This window comes from Danio aesculapii, chromosome 15 (assembly GCF_903798145.1).
Source record: "Danio aesculapii chromosome 15, fDanAes4.1, whole genome shotgun sequence".
In the NCBI taxonomy this organism is placed as follows: domain Eukaryota; kingdom Metazoa; phylum Chordata; class Actinopteri; order Cypriniformes; family Danionidae; genus Danio; species Danio aesculapii.
Genome location: NC_079449.1, coordinates 38311488 through 38333418, shown reverse-complemented (window position 1 = coordinate 38333418; position 21931 = coordinate 38311488). Strand labels below are relative to the sequence as shown.

Here is a 21931-nt window from a genome sequence, read left to right as displayed (position 1 = left end):
CTGAGATCAGAGCTGAGAACAAGTCCTACATGGCTGGTAATCCCAAAGGCACACACAGGTCAATGCATGGGGCGATCAAGGATTTAGAGACCTTAATACCTTCAGCTCATGCACAGTGAGTTGGAACCTTTTTTGCTGCTCTATGAATTTAGTTAATGGTGGATAATATACGGGGAACCCATCTATACCTAATTAAATGTCAGTGTGTTATAAGCAGATGAATTTTTTACATTGTGCCTTTCTTTTTACATTTTTGTGACTGGGGGAAATCTACAGACTGGGCGTTTGTAGAATGTACTGCGCTAATTGGTAAAGAAAGCATAATGAAATTGGCTCAAATGTTTATTATGTATGCTTCTTATTACTTGGAATAAAAAGCTACGTTTCTTTTGAGGCAGACTGTTTTTGTGCCAGCTGTTTTTTTTATACCAAGCACACCACTTTGTGGTATTACAGCTACAGGGTTGAATGAGTATTGACTAAATAACCATCTGGAAGTTTGGGCCAAACTGTTTTTAAAAAGCATTATAATTAAACTCGTTTCTCCATCTCTCTTCTCCATGTAATGTCTCCTTGATTGATCTGGTTTCTTCTCATCAGGTACGCTGGCACCCGGCTTGGCTCACTGTTGGCAAAGCTTAACAGAGTCTTAAAGTGATTTTGTGAGTTGTTGTTGGCTTTTGTCCAGTGGTGTGGAGGATGGAGGGAAGAGCAGAAAGCAAGCTCTCTCTCTCTCTCCTCTTCCTCGTGGGCATGCTGGGAGCTCTCATCTGTGAAGGGACAATTACACCGGGGCCAATTAATGTCACTAATACCTAATTGAGAGGATTATTTTACATTAAAAGCAAGCAGCTCATGAATAGGAGAATTCCCGGTGGGGGTGACAGAACAAAGAGGTTGACAGAATAAAGGGCAGATATTTTTTGCTCCCCCACCTACTCATGTGAACACAGCAACATTTCTCTCACTTTCATTTTTTTCAAATAATACTTGACCCTTTGATCTGAAGAACTGAGGAATTGAGAATATGCCCTTGCATCTGAACTAGCATAACCTGAGAAAATGAGAACTCAGATGGTCTATCGGAAGGAAGAACGTTTGGGAAAACATGTTGGCAAACAGTTATTATTTGTGCTTATCACAATTCAGTCAGGTATTATTTGCTAGATGATCCAAGGCATCAAAAAGTCAGGCTTTTTAGGGCTCTGAGGATGAGAGAACTTGTGTCAAGGGCTAAATTGTCCAGCATGGACTGACTGAAGCGACAAGTTTGAGTACAAAACTGAAGAGAGAATAAAAGAGAGAGCTGGATGCTCATGCCAGGCTCTGGTTGAGGCCCAACGGGCTGGAAAAAAAGCTCTTTTGGCAGTGAGATCCCGGGCCCCTGGAGAATGGAAACCCACTCAAGGGGAATGTCTTAAATTGGACATTGCTTTAAATGGTTTTAGCTGGAGGAAAGCAGATATTGTTGGAGGAAGGAGATCAGATTGGGGAAGGGTGGGGGAAAAGGCAGTGGGGTTTGGGGGATTGTCCAAGTTCCCTACACAAAAAGACCAATTGGAGTGTACTAACACTTCTTGACATGATGTGAATACTTATGAAGAAAGAATTTTGCACTTTCTGATAAACTTTTTCTCTTTCTAGGGATGTAATGATTCACCATGAGCTGGTTGAAAATCGATTAAAATATGTGATTCAAATTGGTAGAAATTTTGAACGAATCGTGATACATGTTTTAAATAGATGGGGCACTGTCTTTGCAGGCGCTTTGCAACTTGCTGTTCCTGCACATCAGCGGCGAGCAAGAGGTGGGGAGGCAGATTAAAATGACAGCGGTGAAGTGCGCCAGACAAAACACAAACTGTATGCAAATACTGCAAAAAGACGTTTACTTACACTAAAGCCTTGTTCACACTATATGACTTTAAACATCGGCAAATCGCTGTGTCGTTTATACTACATGACTTGACTTTTGTGTCTTAATCGCTGTAGTGTTCACACTATGTGACACTACGTAAATGATCCACAAAAGGGGGTTCACACACTACATGATCTGACAATAACACGTTTGCCAACAGCTCAGTCAAGCTACTAAACCACAGCCAATGAAATTTTGAGGGAGAAGTCATCAGAAAAAGCTGAACACTATTGGCTGCTTGTGTGCTGATTACATCACTGACAGCGTTTCAAGCTTTCAAGGGAGCATTTAAAAACAACGTCAATCAGCTGATGCGTCAGTCAGCTGTGGATAGATATACAGAGAGTTTTTAATTTTTGTAATTTGTAAGTTATATTTTTCAAATAACTCTTTGAAATAAAACTAAGATTTCTATAACACCCTGATGTTTTCTAAATATCTGTATTTCTTTCTAACATTGTTATTTTTTTGAGCATTTCTACCTTTAATTTTCAGATTGGTCAAATTACTACATGCATGTCTGCTACTTTTCATTTTGAATTTAAATATGCATTAATTTTTTTGTGTAGCAACTTTCTGCTAACATAATCATAACTTTCTGTCAGCAAAAACCTAAATTTACTTCAGATACATATTTCAAAACAGCATAATCTGTTCCGCGAAATAGCTCCTGTTTGAAAGTGAAAATAAAAGCGAGGCCCAGACCTTTGCATCTTCTAGTATCATACCTTCATATTTATAGGCTGTATTACCAAAAAAGATAAGATTTTTAGGGTAATGGTGTCATCAAATATGACAGACATTCAAAGCTTAATTTTAATATCTTAATAGAAGTTTTGAAAGTAAATATGACATCACAATATGACCTCTTATATGAGAACGGTCAGAATGAACAGTATGGTAATTCTAATAGTTACAGAATTCTAGTTCCACTGTTAATATAGCCTACTCTCAGGTCTGTGTTAAAGCAGAAAGAAGCGAGTACATCGATGCCCATTTTGGCTAATCACAGACGTTTCTGTTGAGCTCCTGAGCACATGGCCATTCAGCTCATGCTGATATGCTCTCTCATTGGCTGCAGCTCATGGGGTGGAGGGGTGCTCTGGAATATTCAGCATGCTAGATATTGGTTTCTGTCTGCGAGGTGTCGGCAATGCTTCAGCGAGCCTCTTTGATGCGTTATTCACTATTTCACACATAAAGACTGGCAAGCTCCGAGCACCCGCGCATTTTTTCCCGATTACAGCCCGATCTGTCGGTGAGCTCCTTAACTTCCAAATCGGGCTCAAATCAGGCTTAAAATCCTGTAGTGTGAACTAGGGTTTACAGAACAACGAGTCTGCTGGACATAAACAATCAGCACAGTGAAAAACTACTGTCACAGATGTTTGTAAGCAAAAAAAAAAAAACTATTAATAGGCCAAACCACGTGGACATAGCGAAAGTGTCAAGATGTTTTTTCAGACTGAAAGAGAAAGTTGTTTGGTTACAGAACCAGGTATTAGATTATTCTTAGCCTCTCCTTTTCAAATTAGTTTATGTGCATATTTTAAGAGTTTGCTTATTATTACTAAATATTTAATGTTCAAGATTATCTCTTCTTAAGTGTATCACTAATTAATACTAATTAATTATACAAGTAATATTAATTATTCATTCAGTCATTCATTTTCTTTTCGGCTTAGTCCCTTTATTAATCAGGGGTCACCACAGCGGAATGAACCGCCAGCATATGTTTTACGCAACAGATGCCCTTCCAGCCACAACCCAACACTGGGAAACACCCATACACACTCATTCACACACATACACTACTGCCAATTAAGCTTATTTAATTCACCTATAGCACATGTCTTTGGATTATGGGGGAAACCGGAGCACCTGGAGGAAACCCACGTGAACACGGGGAGAACATGCAAACTCTACAGCGAAATGCCAACTGACCCAGCTGGGGCTTAAACCTGCGACCTTCTTGCTGTGAGGCGATTGTGCTTGGCACTGCGCCACCATGACGCCCTAATAACAATTATTCATCTTCATTTCTATCCTACTATATAATTAGTAATTTTATAATCAGTTTTTCATGCCAGTGGCCAGTCCCCAGGATTAGAGGGCCTATTGACCACCTCTGTACACACTGCTCTCTGGTTTATGAAAGGTTTACCTCTCCACACCAGCTGTGTCAGTCCCCAGTGAGTTTTTTTTTTCAGCAGGGGACATTGTAAATGTGCAAAGACCTCAGCTCATGCCAAAAAAACATAGATATCCTTTTGATTTTTTTTTTTGGAATTTTTTTTTGAAAGTTTGAAAGTTTTTAAAAATAGCAAGTTACAGCAGAAAATGTATTATTTTGGAAAAAATGTGCAGCATTAAAAAAAAAAGAAAGGGTTCTTCACCTTAAATTTTTTTCAAATAATTTTGTTAAAAAATTGTGATTAAATTGTATCGTGAGATTAGCATCATGAATGGTATTGAATTGTGAGTCTGGTGAATCGTTACATCCATATCTCTTCCATTGTAATTGTGTTTAACTTTAAATGATTGTGCTATACATTTTTTTTTTAATGTGGCTTCTGTTGCACTCATAACATTTATTATAGTTATGCTTTTATGGAGCTAATAATATGCCAAAACAATCTGAATTTGAATTGTGTTTAATTATTGACGGGCGACGCGGTGGCACAGTAGGTAGTGCTATCGCACCCGGCTGGGTCAAGTTGGTATTTCTGTGTGGAGTTTGCATGTTCTCCCCGCGTTTGCATGGTTTCCTCCAGGTGCTCCGGTTTCCCCCACAGTTCAAAGACATGTGGTATAGGTGAATTGGGTAAAATTGTCTGTAGTGTATGTGTGTGAATGAGAGTGTATGGGTGTTTCCCAGTGATGGGTTGCAGCTGGAAGGGCATCCTCTGCATAAAACATATGCTGGATAAGTTGGCGGTTCATTCCGCTGTGGTGTCCCCAGATTAATAAAGGGACTAAGCCGAAAAGAAAATGAATGAATGAATTGTTCAAAATAGGAAATTTAAACTCAAAACCATTTTTAACAACATATAAAAATTCAGATTTATTAAATTACAATTGTCAATAATTCAAATTAATTCAAAATCAAAATGTTTTGGCATATTTTTAGCTCCATGTGTTTTGCTAACAGCATTCTGATGATTCTCTAAAAGTAATTGCATAATCAACAGACCAGATAGGCTCTCGCCATGTTTCTCCCTCCAATCTTTGACAGCTGGATGAAATTTGCATGCTTTACTGATCAAAATACAACTTCTTTGAGATTAGCTGACTACTGTTTGTCAAACAAACAGCGATTAAATCTAGGAACAAAACAAAACACTTTTTTCCATAACTTGCCTAATTACGTGAATATCTTAGGACTGCCACTAATGCACTTTTGGCAATGAACAAACAACTTGTAAGTAATGTTTGTTTTCACAAATCACCATCAATAATTGAAAAGTCCCATTCCATATTCCAAAAGTCAACAAATCTGTCAAACAGCATTTGATTTTCTTCTCCACTGTCATAAAAAATGTATTCAAGTTTTTGTTCTTCAAATCCAATATTTGCTCGCCGCTTTGCCATTCATTTCTGTTTTTTTTTCTCCCCCATCCGCTGCTGTGGTAAGCACTGTAATCTTGTTTGCTCAGTGCGATTTGTCGCTTCTTCAGTAAACACTTCTGGCCACGTGGTGGTTTTGTTTGTTTGGAGGCCGTATAGGACACCGCTCTAATAATGTAAAGCAAACATTTCAGTGGAGGCCTTGCGCTTAAGCCTTCAGTGTGTTTCTGGATTTGAGCTGGTGGTGAGGGGACAATTTATACGGCAATATTTCCAGATCCCTGTTGTTGTCAGGAGGTTTTGGAGGCCTGGCAGCTGTTCTTGATGGTGTATAATAGTTAGTGTGATGGACATGTGACTGCAGCAATACATCAGGCTGGTAGTGACCCACATTTCTGCTAAGAATGTGTATGGCCAGCAATATAATGATGATTTAAAGTACTCTGATACAAATCTAATGATTAAACAGTGATCACTATGTGTCACAGTTATGCAAACGGATCTCTTTACATTTTTTTCAGGAGAATGAATTCAAAGCTTCATTAACTGCAATGTGTAAAGTATTATGCACCATATTAGAATGATTTTGTCATATAGCACATTTTCCTATAAAATCATGGTGGTATTGTTTTTGTAAATTCTGTTCGGCACTTCCCCTAGATTAGGGGTGCCCAAAGTGGGTTCTGCATAGTTTAGTTCCAACTTCCTTCAACACACCTGCCTGAAAGTTTCTAGTATACCTAGAAAGAGCTTGATTAGCTGGTTCAAGTGTGTCTTGGAACTAAACTCTCCAGGACCCATTTTGGCTATATATACACTTATACATTAATTTATTATTGATAAATAATACTATATAACATCAAGTATGTATAAACAGATTCCAGGAACAAGTAATTCGGCTGTCTGTTTCAAAAACGATGCGATACAACAGAAACGAATAATATAGCCATTCATTTAGATATCAGTCACTGCACTCCCAATGAAACGGTAAGGGTTATACCCTAATTAATACATATTAAACCAATTTAACATTATTAAAGGCACATAGTACTGATGTTTTTGGTTTCAACAGACTCACTGAATTTCTTTTTCAAACCATTTGCGATTTCTTTTCAAGTTTTGAGATAAAAGATCTTCAGTTGCTTTTTAATAGTATGGCAATACACGTTACATGAAATAGTGTTCAAGCTCACATTGGTAGCATTTACCACTGAATAAAACATATAATCTGTACCTAAGGTGATAATTGAATTTTGCGTTTATGCTGCTGTTTTGCTTAGATGTTGCGGAAACAGAAGCTGTTTCTAAAATAAAGTTTCATGCGTCGCCGTCATGGATGGTTAGGACAAACTCATTTTAACATGGAAAATATACCTTATAAAGTGTCACAGCACCGCACCGTGTATAGTTAGGACAGGGTGTAATACAATTTCTAAATAGATTTTTACATATTTATTTATGAATTAAAAAATGTGTAGATTTACATATTTACATTTTATAAATAATAATTTATGAATAATATAATACATAAGTAATCTATAATTTAATAATTATACTTTAAATTGAACACCCCACACATATATAAATATACATGTATAATTAAATACATTTATGTTACTATATATACAGTTGAAGTCAGAATTATTAGCACCCCTGAAATATTAGCCCCCTGTTTATTTTTTCTCCAATTTGTATTTAATGAGAGATTTTTTTCAACACATTTCTAAAAATAATAGTTTTAATAACTTATTTCTAATAACGACTTTATTTTATCTTTGCCATGATGACAGTAAATAATATTTGACTAGATATTTTTCAAAACACTTCTATACAGCTTTAAGTGACATTTAAAGGCCTAACTAGGTTAATTAGGTTAACTAGTCAGGTTAGGGTAATTAGGCAAGTTATTGTATAATGATGGTTTGTTCTGTAGACTATCAAAAAATATATAGCTTAAAGGGGCTAATAACTTTGACCTTAAAATGGTTTTAAAAAAATTAAAAACTGCTTTTATTTTAGCTAAAATTAAACAAATTAAACACTTTCTCCAGAAGAAAAAATATTATGAGACATACTATAAAAATTTCCTTGCTCTGTTAAACATCATTTGAGAAATATTTAAAATAGAAAAAAAAATTAAATGGGGCTAATAATTCTGACCTCAACTGTTTGTTTTTGGATATTAATTTAGAACTTTTTAACCACACATTCAAGCACAAATATGGTTTCATTAATTTATATTTTAGCAGTAATTTCAATTGCAATATACTTATATACAACTATTTTAATTGCAATATTCATTCATTCATTTTTCTTGGGCTTAGCCCCTTTTTTATCAGGAGTCATCACAGTGGAATGAACCGCCAACTATTCCAGAATAAGTTTTACCCAGCGGATGACCTTCCAGCCGCAACCCAGTAGTGGGAAACACCCATTCATACTCACATTCACTCACGCATTCATACACTATTCACCTATAGCGCATGTCTTTGGACTGTGGGGGAAATCGGAGCCCCTGGAGAAAACCCACGTGAACACGGGGAGAACATGCAAACTCCACACAGAAATGGCAACTGGCCGGGACTCGAACTGATGACTCGAACTGGTAACCACTGTGCCGTCCTCTCAATTGTTATATAACAATTTAAAAAAAAAATTAACATTGTTAACAGGCACTTGTGAACAACTTAATCCCTGCTTGCTGAATAAAACTATTTATTCCTTTTATAAAATACTATATATGAACAAAAATATAGTATCATCTTACAAAAGCATTATAGTGATCCAAATACTGCTGGCACGAGAATAATAAAAAAATCAGACTGTGTATGTAAAGCCTTGGGGACTTGATCAGGAGACACTCTGTGCTGCCCTACACAATGACCTCTGCCCTGCGCACACTGACCTTCAGAGGCAGATATCTGACCAGACTCTACAGGCTATAGAGATGCTGATGGAGAAGCCATTACTCTGCTGTGAGGAGGTGTGACGGGGTGCTATGGAACTGTGCCTGCGTAAAATTAACTCAGGATGAGCAGATGACAGTGCGGAGGTAATGCTGAGGTCTGTGCGCAATTATAGAACCGCATGAGCTGCTGATCACAGGCTGGGTGTACAGTTTGTGCCATAAAATGCCATGAGGTACTCCATATTTCATAAGCACAAATGTAATTTACGTGCATTATTAAAATGTAAAGATTAGAAAGCATGAATAATTCATGTTGGTTTAAATATGTATTCTTTAAACAAAGATAATAGCATGTAAAATGCAAATGGGATATTTATTATTTAGAGCAAAAAAGAAAAACATATGAATAATACAAAACAGTACATATGGCTTTTATCAGTCCAACGAATATGTGCATACATATACTTCATCTCATATTCTTTATTGAGAGAAAAAAAATTCTCAACATGGCTTTATAATTAGTGACAATAATTTTTAGACCAATTTTTTATTTTCATTCATTCATTCATTCATTCATTCATTCATTCATTCATTCATTCATTCATTCATTCATTCATTCATTCATTTTCCTTCGGCTTAGTCCCTGTATTCATCAGGGGTCACCACAGTTTTATCACATATGTATTGCTCAGCGGATACCCTTCCAGCTGCAACCCAGTACTTTTTATTTATTCATTAATCTTATATCAATGTATATTTGTTGCAATGTTGCAGTTTTAGTTTCAAAATGATCTCACATGACTTTATTTTTCATAACTTTACTTCGTATCAGACCCCCTAAATTTTGCAATTCCGCGATCACTGAATCCAACACAAAATCAACAAAAAGTTGCAAATTCTTGCGATCCTGCAAAATTCTTAAATAAAAGCAAAAAATATAATCTCATAAAACATCAAATTCCAAACCATAAAATCCAAATATATTTATTTCAGTTTGCAATTAATTGTTTTACATAACTTATAGACGTTGCCTACGCAGCGCACGTTATGTATTTGAGTGTCTCTCGAAAAAATGGCGTCTTACAATCATTACATTACACGGAGACCCCATGGTGGGTTGTTTTGCGGCCTGTGCAGTAAGCAGACGCAGATGAAGCACCAGTGATTTACATGTGAAGTCAATTCAAAGATGCGATTAGACATCCTGTTGTGTAAATTGGGTGTTTTGTGCATTTGACGTGATTCAGACTGCAAAAAAGTGTGAGCAAACTTCTAAAAAACGAAGCAAAATGAAAACGAGGCATACAACCTTACATGGCTTAATCCCAACGGATTATTTCTTATAACTTCAATTATTGCAATGTGACATCATACAGAATCTAATTCTGAATTTATCTCAGAATGTCATTATTTACTGACATTCAGGGCCCTATCATACACCCGGCGCAACGCGGTGCAACGCAAGGCGCGACGCGATTGTTGTTTGCTAGTTTCAGCTTGGCACAAGGTCGTTTTGCGCCATGCTGTTTAAATAGTAAATGCATTTGCGCGCACATAGGCGTTCTGGTCTAAAAAAGGAGGCGTGTTAAGGTGCATTGCTGGTGCGTTGCTATTTTGAGAAACTATGATAGACTGTTCTATAGACCAGAACAAAGCCGGTCTATTGTCCAGTGCAGAATGCATTAGTTGTGCGCCTCGCTTACACATTGCTTAATACAGACAGGTTGTACAACAATACGCAAATATCTTTACATATGAAAAAGAATTAAAGGATTAAAATCTTTCAAAAATTATTATTTTCTAGCCTACATAAATATAAAAACCATACTTTCATGCCTTCTTCATCTCGGGGGGGTTTTTTCAGTTTATTCATAACAATTTGCTTTTGTATAATGTTATTATTATTAGCAGTATTATTTATTATATGCATGTTTATATTTGTTTTATTAAAAACTAGCTTAGATTTGTCCACCTGTCAGGTTTTAGACCATATGGGGCATAGCATGTGTATTAGGATATAACTAAGTTTTTTGACCACACTTCGTTATTATTGTTCATTTATTCACTTGCTGGAAATTAGGACTGAATTTAGAAATAGTTTTGAAACAAATCTTTGCACTTAACAAACGAAATTAATTATTTAATTAATTAAATCAATTATAAAATAATTGATGTCTGTGCAAAGTCCGTCATGTAAATAGCAAATGCGCTATGGCGCGGCGCAACTGTCTTAAAGGGAATGGGAGATGAGACTCTGGTTTATTCTCAAAACACATCTATAACTCATTAAGAAAATGAACTCAACCCTTTTAGACCATGCGCCATGGTACAAAGCGGAATTTTCCGTTATTAAAATAGCAAAATTGGATTCCGACACACCCTTATTGCTTTTGCACCCTGCGCTTTGCACTTTGCGCATATATCCCACTCTTAGTATTTCTTGTAAATGCAAACCTGTAATCGTTTTAGAACTTTGGATCTTACAATGTAGCCTTATAGTTCACAATTACAAATTTACATTTTACAATGTGACCATTTATTGTAAATACATCCTAATTTTTAATTATTTAACATTCACATTGTGACAGATGAGTTTGTGATCACATACCTGTATTGTAATTTTAACTTTGTTTATAATCACAGTGTGACACCATATTTTCCAATAAAGCATTTATCTCTTAATTATATTTCGTAATTATGAATTTGAATATTGAATATCTCGCACTTTAATAATTACTATTTTTTTACAGTGTTTCTTTTTGCCTGTATCGCGATATTACAATATATTCACAAACTTAAGTTGAAGGATATCGGCACCAACAAATATCTCATGCATTTACATTTTACATTTAAATGTGGTCATGTTGTTTGCCATGTTGTTTCTTTGCATGATTTTTGGTCAAAATGACAGAAAAAAAACTATTCAAGGTGCTGTTTACAATACAGTTATTTCAGAATGTTGATCAGCTTAAGTTTACTAATGTATAACGTCACATTAGATTATGTCTCTTCAAAAACAACCATCAATATTGTTTTTTTTAGGATAAAAACATCATCTAAATCAGCTCTGCCCATGTCTCCTTAGCCAAACACACCTGATGCAGATCACCAGCTCATTAGCAGAGTCTGAAAGACCTGTAAAGGGTGTGACAGACAAAGGAGACATCCAAAACATGCAGTGTTGGTGAACGTGGTTGAGAAAGACTGATCTAAATGAATAAAAAAGCCTATCAATTAATTTTAGAGAATTTGACACTAAATTAATTCCCAAACCTCTTATATTTTGTCTAAAATACACAAAATATTTTTCTAATGCTAAATGGCCAACATGCTCTCTATGTGGTCTTTTTTTTTACTTATTATCTTCTGCTTTACCACCTTTCCCAGTAACAGAACAGAAATGGCAGCTTGTTAAAAATGGACTCTGAAATCCATACACAAATAAGAGCACAATAGTGTGTTCTTACCCGGAGTCTGCGTCCGTACACGGTGACCTGCCCTCGCGCCTGCTCTTTGCGCTGTCTCCACTCCACCAGGTTGAGTCCATTGTCGATGGGCAGCGTGACGTTCCTCTTGCTTATGGTTGGGTTTACTGTTCCTGACAGCAGGTGAGGCTCCGTGTGGAGAGACACTTCCATGCCGTTTGCCAGTACCAGACGCAAAGAGCCATCCAGACCGATGTAATAACTGTTTTTGACTTGATCTAGGATTTAAATGACAAACAACAGTCTCAAATTTAGTGCAAAATTATTCAATTCGGTGGTCAATTAGAATTAAGTAAAATCTGCCATCATTTACTAACTTAGGTGAGAAAGTGTCTTTCTGTTGCAAGATATAAAAAATAAACATACAAATAAAATTAATTACCTTATTTTTTTACAAACGAGCATGTGCAGCCATTGGAATCTTTTGGTTTGAGACTTCTGGTCTCATTCACTTTCATTGTTTTTTAAATGTTAAAAATAGCTTGTTGTGCTGCTTGATATTACAAACTGACTTTTTCATATTATATTATTCTCTTTTTTATGTACACTAGCTGACAAAAGTCTTGTCATCGAGTCTGGTCATAATAACTTGACTTCTAGTTGATCATTTGGAAAAGTGGCAAAAGGTAGATTTTTCTGATGAATATTTTGTTGAACTGCACCCCAATCCTCACAAATACTGCCTATTGGAACCCACATGGACCCAACATTCTTACAGAAATCTGTCAACTTTGGTGAAGGAAAAATCTTGGTTTGGGGTTACATTCAGTATGGGGGCATGGGAGAGATCTACAGAGTGGATGACAACATCAACAGCTTGAGGTATCAAGAAATGTTTGCTACCCTTTACATTACAAACCACAGGAGAGGACAAATTCTTCAGTAGGATGGTTCTCATACATCAGCCTTCACATCAAAGTTCCTGAAAGCAAAGAAGGCCAAGGTGCTCCAGGATTGGCCAGCCCAGTCACCTCTAGAAGCCTCTGCCTTTCATATAAGCCACTTTTGATACCAATTGATTAACTAGAAGCCAAGTTATTATTTGTTGTTTCTAAAACTTAGATAGGTGACAAGACACATGAACACACTTGTTTCTGCCGTTTATCATTCCTAGACATTTCTCTAATAGGCAACTAAATGGGAATTTCTAAAACAATCACAAAAACAAGCACTCTTCTGCATTGTACAATAAGGTCAATAATTCACAAATTTGTGCTTTTTTCCACAAAATTGAGTTTACAAATTGCAGTTCAGACCCATTTTCTTAAAAAGGAACTTTACAGTTGTTTTGCAACTGTGAGCTTACATGGTTTCTCAAATTGTTTACTTTATATTTGAGTTCAAACTTCCCCCCAGAATTCTGACATTTTCTATATCTTCCAGATTCATACTGTATGTAGTATTATACAACTGTACTGAATATCTTGCATTTCTTTCTCAGAATTGTGGCTTTATTATTTTTTAAATGCCAAGTTTAAAGGATTTCCTACAATTCTGAATTTCCTTCTAGCATATAAGAGTAAAAAGTGAGAGATATAAATTCATATTGTGTATATTACAATTTTTATAGTGGTTGTTAATGCTACCCAAGCACAACCTAAAGCAACGGCCATTATTATGTTTATATGGCAACATTATGACATCGTTGTGACAACCTTCAGCAACAATGTACAATCCTCAACCTTTTTGCAAGGTTGGTACAATGTTGTAGAAACGTCGCTATGTTGAGGCATCGTTTTGTTGGGAACTTGCAATTTCAGATTTTTCATAATTAAATTAAATTAAATTAAATTAAATTAAATTAAATTAAATTAAATTAAATTAAATTAAATTAAATTAAATTAAATTAAATTAAATTAAATTAAATTAAATTACAAATGCTCAATAACAACTAACAATTCTTACACGAATTGTGAACTTAAGTATTTTAGTGAGCAGATGACATAAAAAGTCAATGCAATTATGACACGTTTGGTGCGAACATGCAGAATTCATCCAAATCCCGTTTTCTGCACAAAAAAAAAAGTAATCCTTAAAAAAACTAAAGCTGAAAATTTGCACAAGGTCAAAGACTTGTAATTTGGAGTAAGTGATGTTATTATTGTGTTCACTTTGCATTTGGTGTGAACCCAGCATTAGTTTATATCACATTTTTTTTCTTTCAATGGTGAGGTCATGCACCCCTTTGAATGTTATCACTCGAGTGTTATCAGTGGTTATCAGCTGATAGGTATGGGCCAGTAGGGGCTTTTTGCACCTGGGAGGCTCAGAAGGCTGTTATCATCCACCCACATGGTTAATCAGCTATACTAATAGAGAAGACTCCAGATCCAGATCTGTTTTGACATTACTGTGACGGTTGGGTTTAGGGTTGGGGTAGGGGTAGATGTTAATAAAATACAATTAATGGGAAATGTAATAAATAATTATCGTGGTTAATCAGCTATACTAATAGAGAAGACTCCAGATACAGGTCTGTTTTTACATTACTGTGACGGTTGGGTTTAAGGTTGGGGTAGGGGTAGACTTTATTAAAATACAATTAATAGGAAATTTAATAAATAATATAAATAATTCTCGTTAACTTCCAGCCGCAGCGTATGTCATCTACAGTTGTGAATGGATAATAAGAGTCTTCTGAGCCTACCAGTAGATGCAGAAGGCCCCTACTGGCCCATATTTATCAGCTAATAACCACTGATAACACCCATTCAATCAACTGATAACATATAAATCGGCTGGTTCATGACTTTACCCTAGAATTCTAAGTTTACATCCTTTTTTTTCTTACAATTTTAGGTTGATAAACTTTTAGGATTGAAAGATATTAACCTTAAATTGCAAATTTAAAAGTCATGTGCTTCACATTTTTGCGACTTTATTTTGATTTCACAGGGACTGCAAAATACAGTCACATTTTCAAAAAAACAAATAAATTATGACTTTGACTCACAATAGTTAATGATATTTGTGATAATAAGATGATATTTTCTAACTGTTCTAATTTTTAATTTGCAACAAGGTGATAATAGCCACAGTAAATTATGGCTAAATGCTGAAAAAAAAATGTCTGAGAAATATCCTTTCTTTGAGTTACATTTTGTATTTCTCTCAAAATGGCAGCCAAATTTATGAGCAGACTGTTTGCTGAACGAGACCAGACAGACAGTGAAACAAAGGGATGATTCAAAGCCTAGTTAGTGTTTGAGCTGCCCTCAAAAGACCGAAAGAGAGCGAGTGAGGCAGAACGCTATCATAGTTGAGGCCGTCTGCCTGTGGCAACTGAGATGCAGCTAAATCTGAAACTGTCTGTCTCCATCCCCAGGTGGTCTCGCTAAGCGCTTCGGAGGGACAGGGAAGATGGAAGACGGTGAAAGAAAGCGGGCAGGGGTGAACATGAGATAAATAAAGAGACTGGGAAGGGAAAAAAAAACTGCAAACAAGAACCACGTAACCAATGAGAAAATGTCTACTTTGATGAAACTCTCATTACTGGTCAAAGAGATTTAATTTCTCAGAGCAGACAGGAACCATATAAACTAGCTAACATGTCGCTAGGGGGGTTGAAGACACTTTTATTCCTGTTATTAATTAGAGATTCTGACAGAAAACAGAAAAAGCTAATCCTTTGAAGGCTGGACTGTTTGTGCAGAAGTTTCTAGAGATGTAAATACATCTATTATATTAGAAATGACACAAATCTTAAATGACAGTGGTTGCTAAACAGCCTAATTTGTCTATCTGCTTATGCGAGGGTAATAAAGCACATGTGTTCATGTAACTGTGATTATATTTGCAACAATTGCAATTTATATTTGTAGAGTACAACCTTCTGCAGATTTTCAGCCGGTCATTGAGTCTATTTTTTTTTTTTACGTGTAAATTTATATTCATTCAGTTTTTATATTAATTTCAATAATATTACTGACTAATATGAAAATGTTCATATGATTCACTTACAATACAGTTTGCGAAGTAATAATTTCTGTCTTTTAGTAGATATATAGATATGGTAGATATATTATATGAGAGACTTGCTTTGTTTACAGAATAAATGGATCTAATAGGATTTGCATTGTAAGTATTTTTTATTCAACATATTAAGTTTTTAGTTATGATAGACCCAAAATCATTCTGCATAAATCCTCAGATTTTTTTATAATATTCTGCACAGAAATAGCAAAAAATGTCCACAGATTGTGTCTGGCATTTGTAATATATCACAATCGTACTATTTTTATAAGCAACATCAGTATATTTTAGTTGTTTCTACTTGTTGCTATCTTACCACATGACTATTTATCTTAAACAGAACTGCGAATTTATAACTGACAGAATTAATACTTTTCATTAATAAGTTCTTGATTGAGGCTAGTGGGACAAAGATAAATATACTGTAGTTGCCATGGGTGATTTCTTAATTTATTTATTAATGTTAAAAAATACAATATAACATTGGTTTATATTAACTAATGCAGTATTTTTTTTTTACATTTTATAATGAACTTATTACAGTAATATTTAACAGAATTACACACCGATATCTTCTGCATAGTCCTCTTTCTGTCGAGTGAAATTATTTACATTTAAAAAATCTAATTTATTTACCACATTTAATTGAAACAATAAAACACAAAAAAAGGTTACGTTAAATAAGAGATGACAATCTCAGTGTTTACCCTCCCCATCATTCTCACTCTTTTCTCTTATGGGATGGTAGTCAAAAACAAAGGTTAAGATGGGCCAACTTTGGCCCATGGGCCCTACTATGGGCACCTCTGTTCTAAACACATCTAAAGACTTGAAACTTGATATATGACAATATTACTTATATATGTGAAATGATCTCTATTTAAAGAAATTAGTATCAAATTTATCTCAAAATAAAGAATATAAATTAATTGAGCATTTATTTGTCCCAACTGTGACTTTGTTTCAAGCAATTGCAAAGTAATATCACACCCTTTGACATAACTTTATATGTCATTCATATTTTCAATTTCAGCCCACATTTCTTTTTATAGGGTCCTATAATACACTCTGCGCAAGAAGGCATATGGTGTATGGTGCAATTTGTTGCTATTTTCAGACCAGCGCAACTGTAATTTTCACAAATGGTACCACATTGTTTAAATAGCAAGTCCATTTGGGCCACTTTGTAGACTCATGGATGTTCCGATCTAAAAAGGAGGTGTGTTAAGGCGATTTGTTGGTGCGTTGTTATTTTGAGGCAACTGAAATAGACTGTGCCATTGACCAACTAAAAGCTGGTCTAAAATCCAGCGCAGAGTGGCTGAGTTATGCCCCTATGTGGGTCCAAAATGCTTACACGTTTCTTAATACGCACAGGATGTAAAGCAATACACAAATATCCTTTATATATTTTTTCAGTTTATTCATGACAATTTGCATTTGTATAATCTCATTATTAATAGTATTTATTACATGCATATTTATATTTGTTTTTAATAAAAACAAATTAAGATTTGCCTACCTGTCGAGTTTTGGAGAGGTTTGCATCACCATATGGGTCATAAGAATAGGACATGTGTTAGTATATATATATATATATATATATATATATATATATATATATATATATATATATATATATATATATATATATATATATATATATATGGATATATATGGATATTTATGATTTATTTGGATTTTGTATAATATAAATTTACCACACTTCATTATTATTGTTTATTTATTCGTTTGCTTTGAAGTTGAACTGAATTTAAAAATAGTTTTGAAACTAATCTTTGCGCTTAACAAACAAAATTAAATATGTAGGCTAATGGATGTCTTCAGCAGAGTGCGTTGATTGAGATGAGATGAGATGATTGGTTTAATGCACATTATACTTAAAACACACCCATAACTCATTAAGAGAATAAGCACAACCCTGTTAGACCATGCACCAGGGCGCAGACCGTATATTTCTGTCCATAAAATAACAAAAGTGGATCCGGACACGCCATTAATGTTTTTGCGCCATGCTCTTTAGACTGCGCCTAGATCGTTAAAATAGAGCTCATAGTCTTTAACAAAAAGACTATCAAACAAATCAGAACTACTATCTGACAATGACTTCATAAATGTATTGTCTTTAGAAAAATCATAAAATCCATTGATAGTTTACATTATTTATTTTGCCACAAGTTTTTCTTCTTTATATTGTATCATAACCACAGTGACATCATCTTCATAAACAGCTCTTGGATGTTCATCTGTTGATGTTGTATTCAGGTAAATAAGATTGATGCCTTCACTGAATGACCTGGAAATCGAACATGCACTCAGCACAACCTTGAAAAGTCAATAAGCTCTACAAGGTCACCACCTCCAAGAAATGTATATCCAGATTGTGTGTGTTGGAGCTACAGCCAAACTGGTTTCCATTTACAAAGCAGACAATAGTGAATTAATTAGCAGCAAAGCGTTTGGCAGGGTGCCCTCTTTCCCCTATCCAGCAGATGTCCGGGACAAGGTCACCGCACAAAGATGACCACTAGTTTAGTGCAGGATAAGAACATAAGCAGAACTTTACTTTGCTGTCCGGTAAACCAATCGAAGCCCAAAAGAGGAGGACAGCCCTTCAAATCAAACGCTACCAGGAGCACGGAAAAAATCTTTACAGTTTCTAAAGAAATAGAGCAGGGCAAGGGGAGTTCAAAGCTATTTATTGGGAATCGATGGGGTGCTCGGTTAGGTGAAAACCAGGATATCACGATGCCAAAGTATGCAAGGAAAATCACAAGCTGAGACGGCGGCCCCTGACCCCAGCAATGCCCCTCTGTCTCAAGGGCCAAAGTGATTAAGATTTGGTTTTTAGAGATGGACAGGGAAATCAGGAGCTCGCTGGGAAAAAAAGGGATGCTGGAGCAAACAAAAGGGGTGGACAGGAAATCAATCCGGACTTCTGTCTTCATGAGTGGGCGGCGTTGCGATTTTAGAGAAAATACAAACACTCATGGCTTCATTGATTTCACAGAGAAGAAGCTTGTTTGCTTCCCACAAATATATCAATTTTGCCTCACAGTTATTTTACTTTATGTACAGCTGCTGATGTTTCTGCTGTACAAGAGAAGGAAGTAATTACTTTTGAGTGAGCACTTGCTTTCTTTCTGGTAATTTCTTGCTCCAAACGTATTTGAGAGCAAACTAAGAACTAAGAAATGCGACTCTACTACTACACTCTCACACATTATCATGCACTTAAAAAAAATTACGTTTGCTGTTTGTTCTAACTACTTATTTAAAACAAGACACAAAACAATTATTGAGTTTTTTGGGGGGACAACTTAATTGTTGTATGTTCAAGCCACTTACATTTGTAAAAACTAATAACTTAACTTAATTTCTTCATGATGTCCCAACACAAATCATTTGTGTGGAAATCAGCATTTTTTACAGCACGAGTTCCACACAATTCATTTATGTTGTCCCAACAAAAATAGATTCAATTAACTTAATTGTTTTTACTCATTTAAGTGGATTGAACATAAGACAATTAAGTTTTCCAAAAAATTTCCAATTTTGAGTGTATGTCATCAGTAGCTCATCTACAGTAGTCATTACAGAAGGCACTAACACAGATTACTTACTTTGAAAAGTTGTTTTGAACTGTATTTGGACTTTAAAGGGCACCTATTTTACCCCTTATCCAAGATTTAATATAAGTCTATTGTGTCTGCAGAATGTGTCTGTAAAGTTTCAGCTCAAAATACCCATCAGATTATTTACAGTTTTATACCTATATTACAGTATTATAATAGTACATAATGTAAATTTGAGCTGTTGGGACATTGTAGCTTTTTTGTTGCCTGAGCCTTTAATGCAAATGAGCTGGTTCTCTCCACCCACAATTTGCACGTGCTTGTCAGAGCCATAGAGATCTGTCTGATGCATCTAGCCTTCACGTAAATAAACAGCACAGTGACAGACAAGAATAAAGTAGATCTCCCTTACTACAGTAAGAACTTTCCCAACTGTTATTTGATATATTTGTTGTGTATGTTTGATATTAATGTGTATCCTGTCACATTTGTCTGCAAAAACAGTGTGCACAGCAAACTGCTGTGTGTGTGTGTCTGTGCTGTTTGTGTGCATGAACTTTGTAACGACATTGTGTGTGACTCATCAAATGCTTGAATTACTCCACAACAAATACATCAAATAATCATTGGGAATATTCTTACTGTAGTATTTCTCACAAGCTTTATGTGAGATCTGCTTCCTTCATGTCTGTCACTTTGCAGTTTATCTGACACAGCTGAGGTGGAGATTGAGGCACACTGTGAAAGGCACGTGGAAACGGTGGGCGGGGAGAACCACCATTAAAGGCACAGGCAACAAAAACAGCCTCATAGTGTTAAGCAGAAAATTCCAACATTCTAAAAGCTATAATAAATAATCTGATGGGCGTTTTGAGCTGAAACTTTACAGACAGATTCTGGAGACACAAAATACTTATCTTAAATCTTGAAAAAGGTGTAAAATAGGTGCCTTTTACATTTTATAGCTAATCAAATCTTATAACCAATAACATTTTATATGAAACCTAACCTTTGTTCTTTCGAATGGTATGTGTAGCATCGTTATACTGTTGATTTGTATCTGTCATTGCTCAATAACATATATTTGATATCAATTGCAGTAGAATTTAATAAGAATACTTTGTATTGCAAAATGTTTCATGTGTGTAATTGATGTATAATCAATCTTACAGCGTTTAAGGGTGGAAACATTTTCATTTATAAACTCTAACTGTAGTATAAATGCAATATCACCCAAGTAGCACAGCCATATGGCTGTATATCAGCACTGATTACCTGTAACTCATATACTGTAAGCCATATTTAGTCTTTCCCCCTTTTTTGTTTTTGCAAGTTTATAAAGCATTTTAATATCTCTACTGGCATTTTAGTGAATTTAATGCATCTTTCCTGAATAATATCAAAAAATATACTCACTCCATGAGTCATTATGATTCATTACATTATGATTCATTTTTTGTCCGGTTATTGAGTTTAGTTAAATGGCAAATCATTTGCAGTAGTTCTAGAGACAAAGTAACTGTTTGGACCCAGTAGACTTAACACAAAGGCAATTAATAATAATCTTCACATTAATTGTTCTTATGTTTAGAGATTAACAAGTGGGAAAGATATGACTGAATGTAAATGATGACAGAATTTCAGACTTGGGTGAATATATCTGTAAATGCACTGTAATATTAAAGTCAAAGATAAGATCCAGTAAGCAGATAGCCTTACCCTGCATGAGCGTGTAGAAGGTTCCGGATGCTGACAGGTTTGTGGTGACGGTGATGTCCTCTTTGTTGGAGCCTTCGGTTTGTACACGTACGGTGCTGTCTGAGTCTGTGCGATAACTGCTCACCCGGCCTGTAGGGTAGGTCACGTTTGTCAGCCGGCCGTAGTTGTCGTACCTGAGAAGATGAAGAGAAGTGTGAAAAATCTTGCTCGGCGGGCCTTTAATGAGACCAACTGTGGCTTTCAATCAAACGCGGTCTGCTTTTCTAATAAGGGATCACTAAAGCAAGTTGCAGAAGCACAAGAAAAGCTTTTGGAAAAATGTAACAAAATGTCACAAAACTAAATAATTTGGAGTATAATAGAAAAGGGTTGAAGGTCTTTTTTTGGCTTTTTGGAAGTGTTTACCGCTGTCACAGACATCATTATTTTGTTTGCTCACACAAGTACAGTGCCACAAAATAACACTTCAGCTTCAATATCTGGAACAAAACTGAGCTTATTTGTTCAGAAACAAACCGGGACTCAGTTTTATCACTGGCCTGCTGTGTTTGGATGTGGTTCTCATGGAAGCTGAGCACTTACACAGAATTTATGTCACTATGAACTCTATGAATTTATATTTATGAATGTTTAATTCTTCATATAAATGTACATTTATGCACCATAGTAATTGTTAATCATAATATGAAGAGTTCAGATGCAAAAGTCGCTAAACGCCATTTCCGACAAAAATTAGATGATGACATTGAGCAAATGCTTTAGGCAC

General features: G+C 35.4%; 1 protein-coding gene across 8 annotated transcripts in view; it reads right to left on the bottom strand.

Annotated features, from left to right (window-relative positions):
- The window catches only part of tenm4 (teneurin transmembrane protein 4), a 493967-nt gene that overhangs the window by 20459 nt on the left and 451577 nt on the right, over positions 1–21931 (bottom strand). For all 8 annotated transcript variants that reach the window (XM_056474308.1, XM_056474302.1, XM_056474300.1 and 5 more), the window contains 2 exons: positions 21166–21338; positions 11861–12096 (listed from right to left, as the gene is read on the bottom strand). In XM_056474308.1, coding sequence (XP_056330283.1) covers positions 11861–12096; positions 21166–21338 — 409 coding nt within the window. The remainder of the gene's footprint in view (positions 1–11860; positions 12097–21165; positions 21339–21931) is intronic.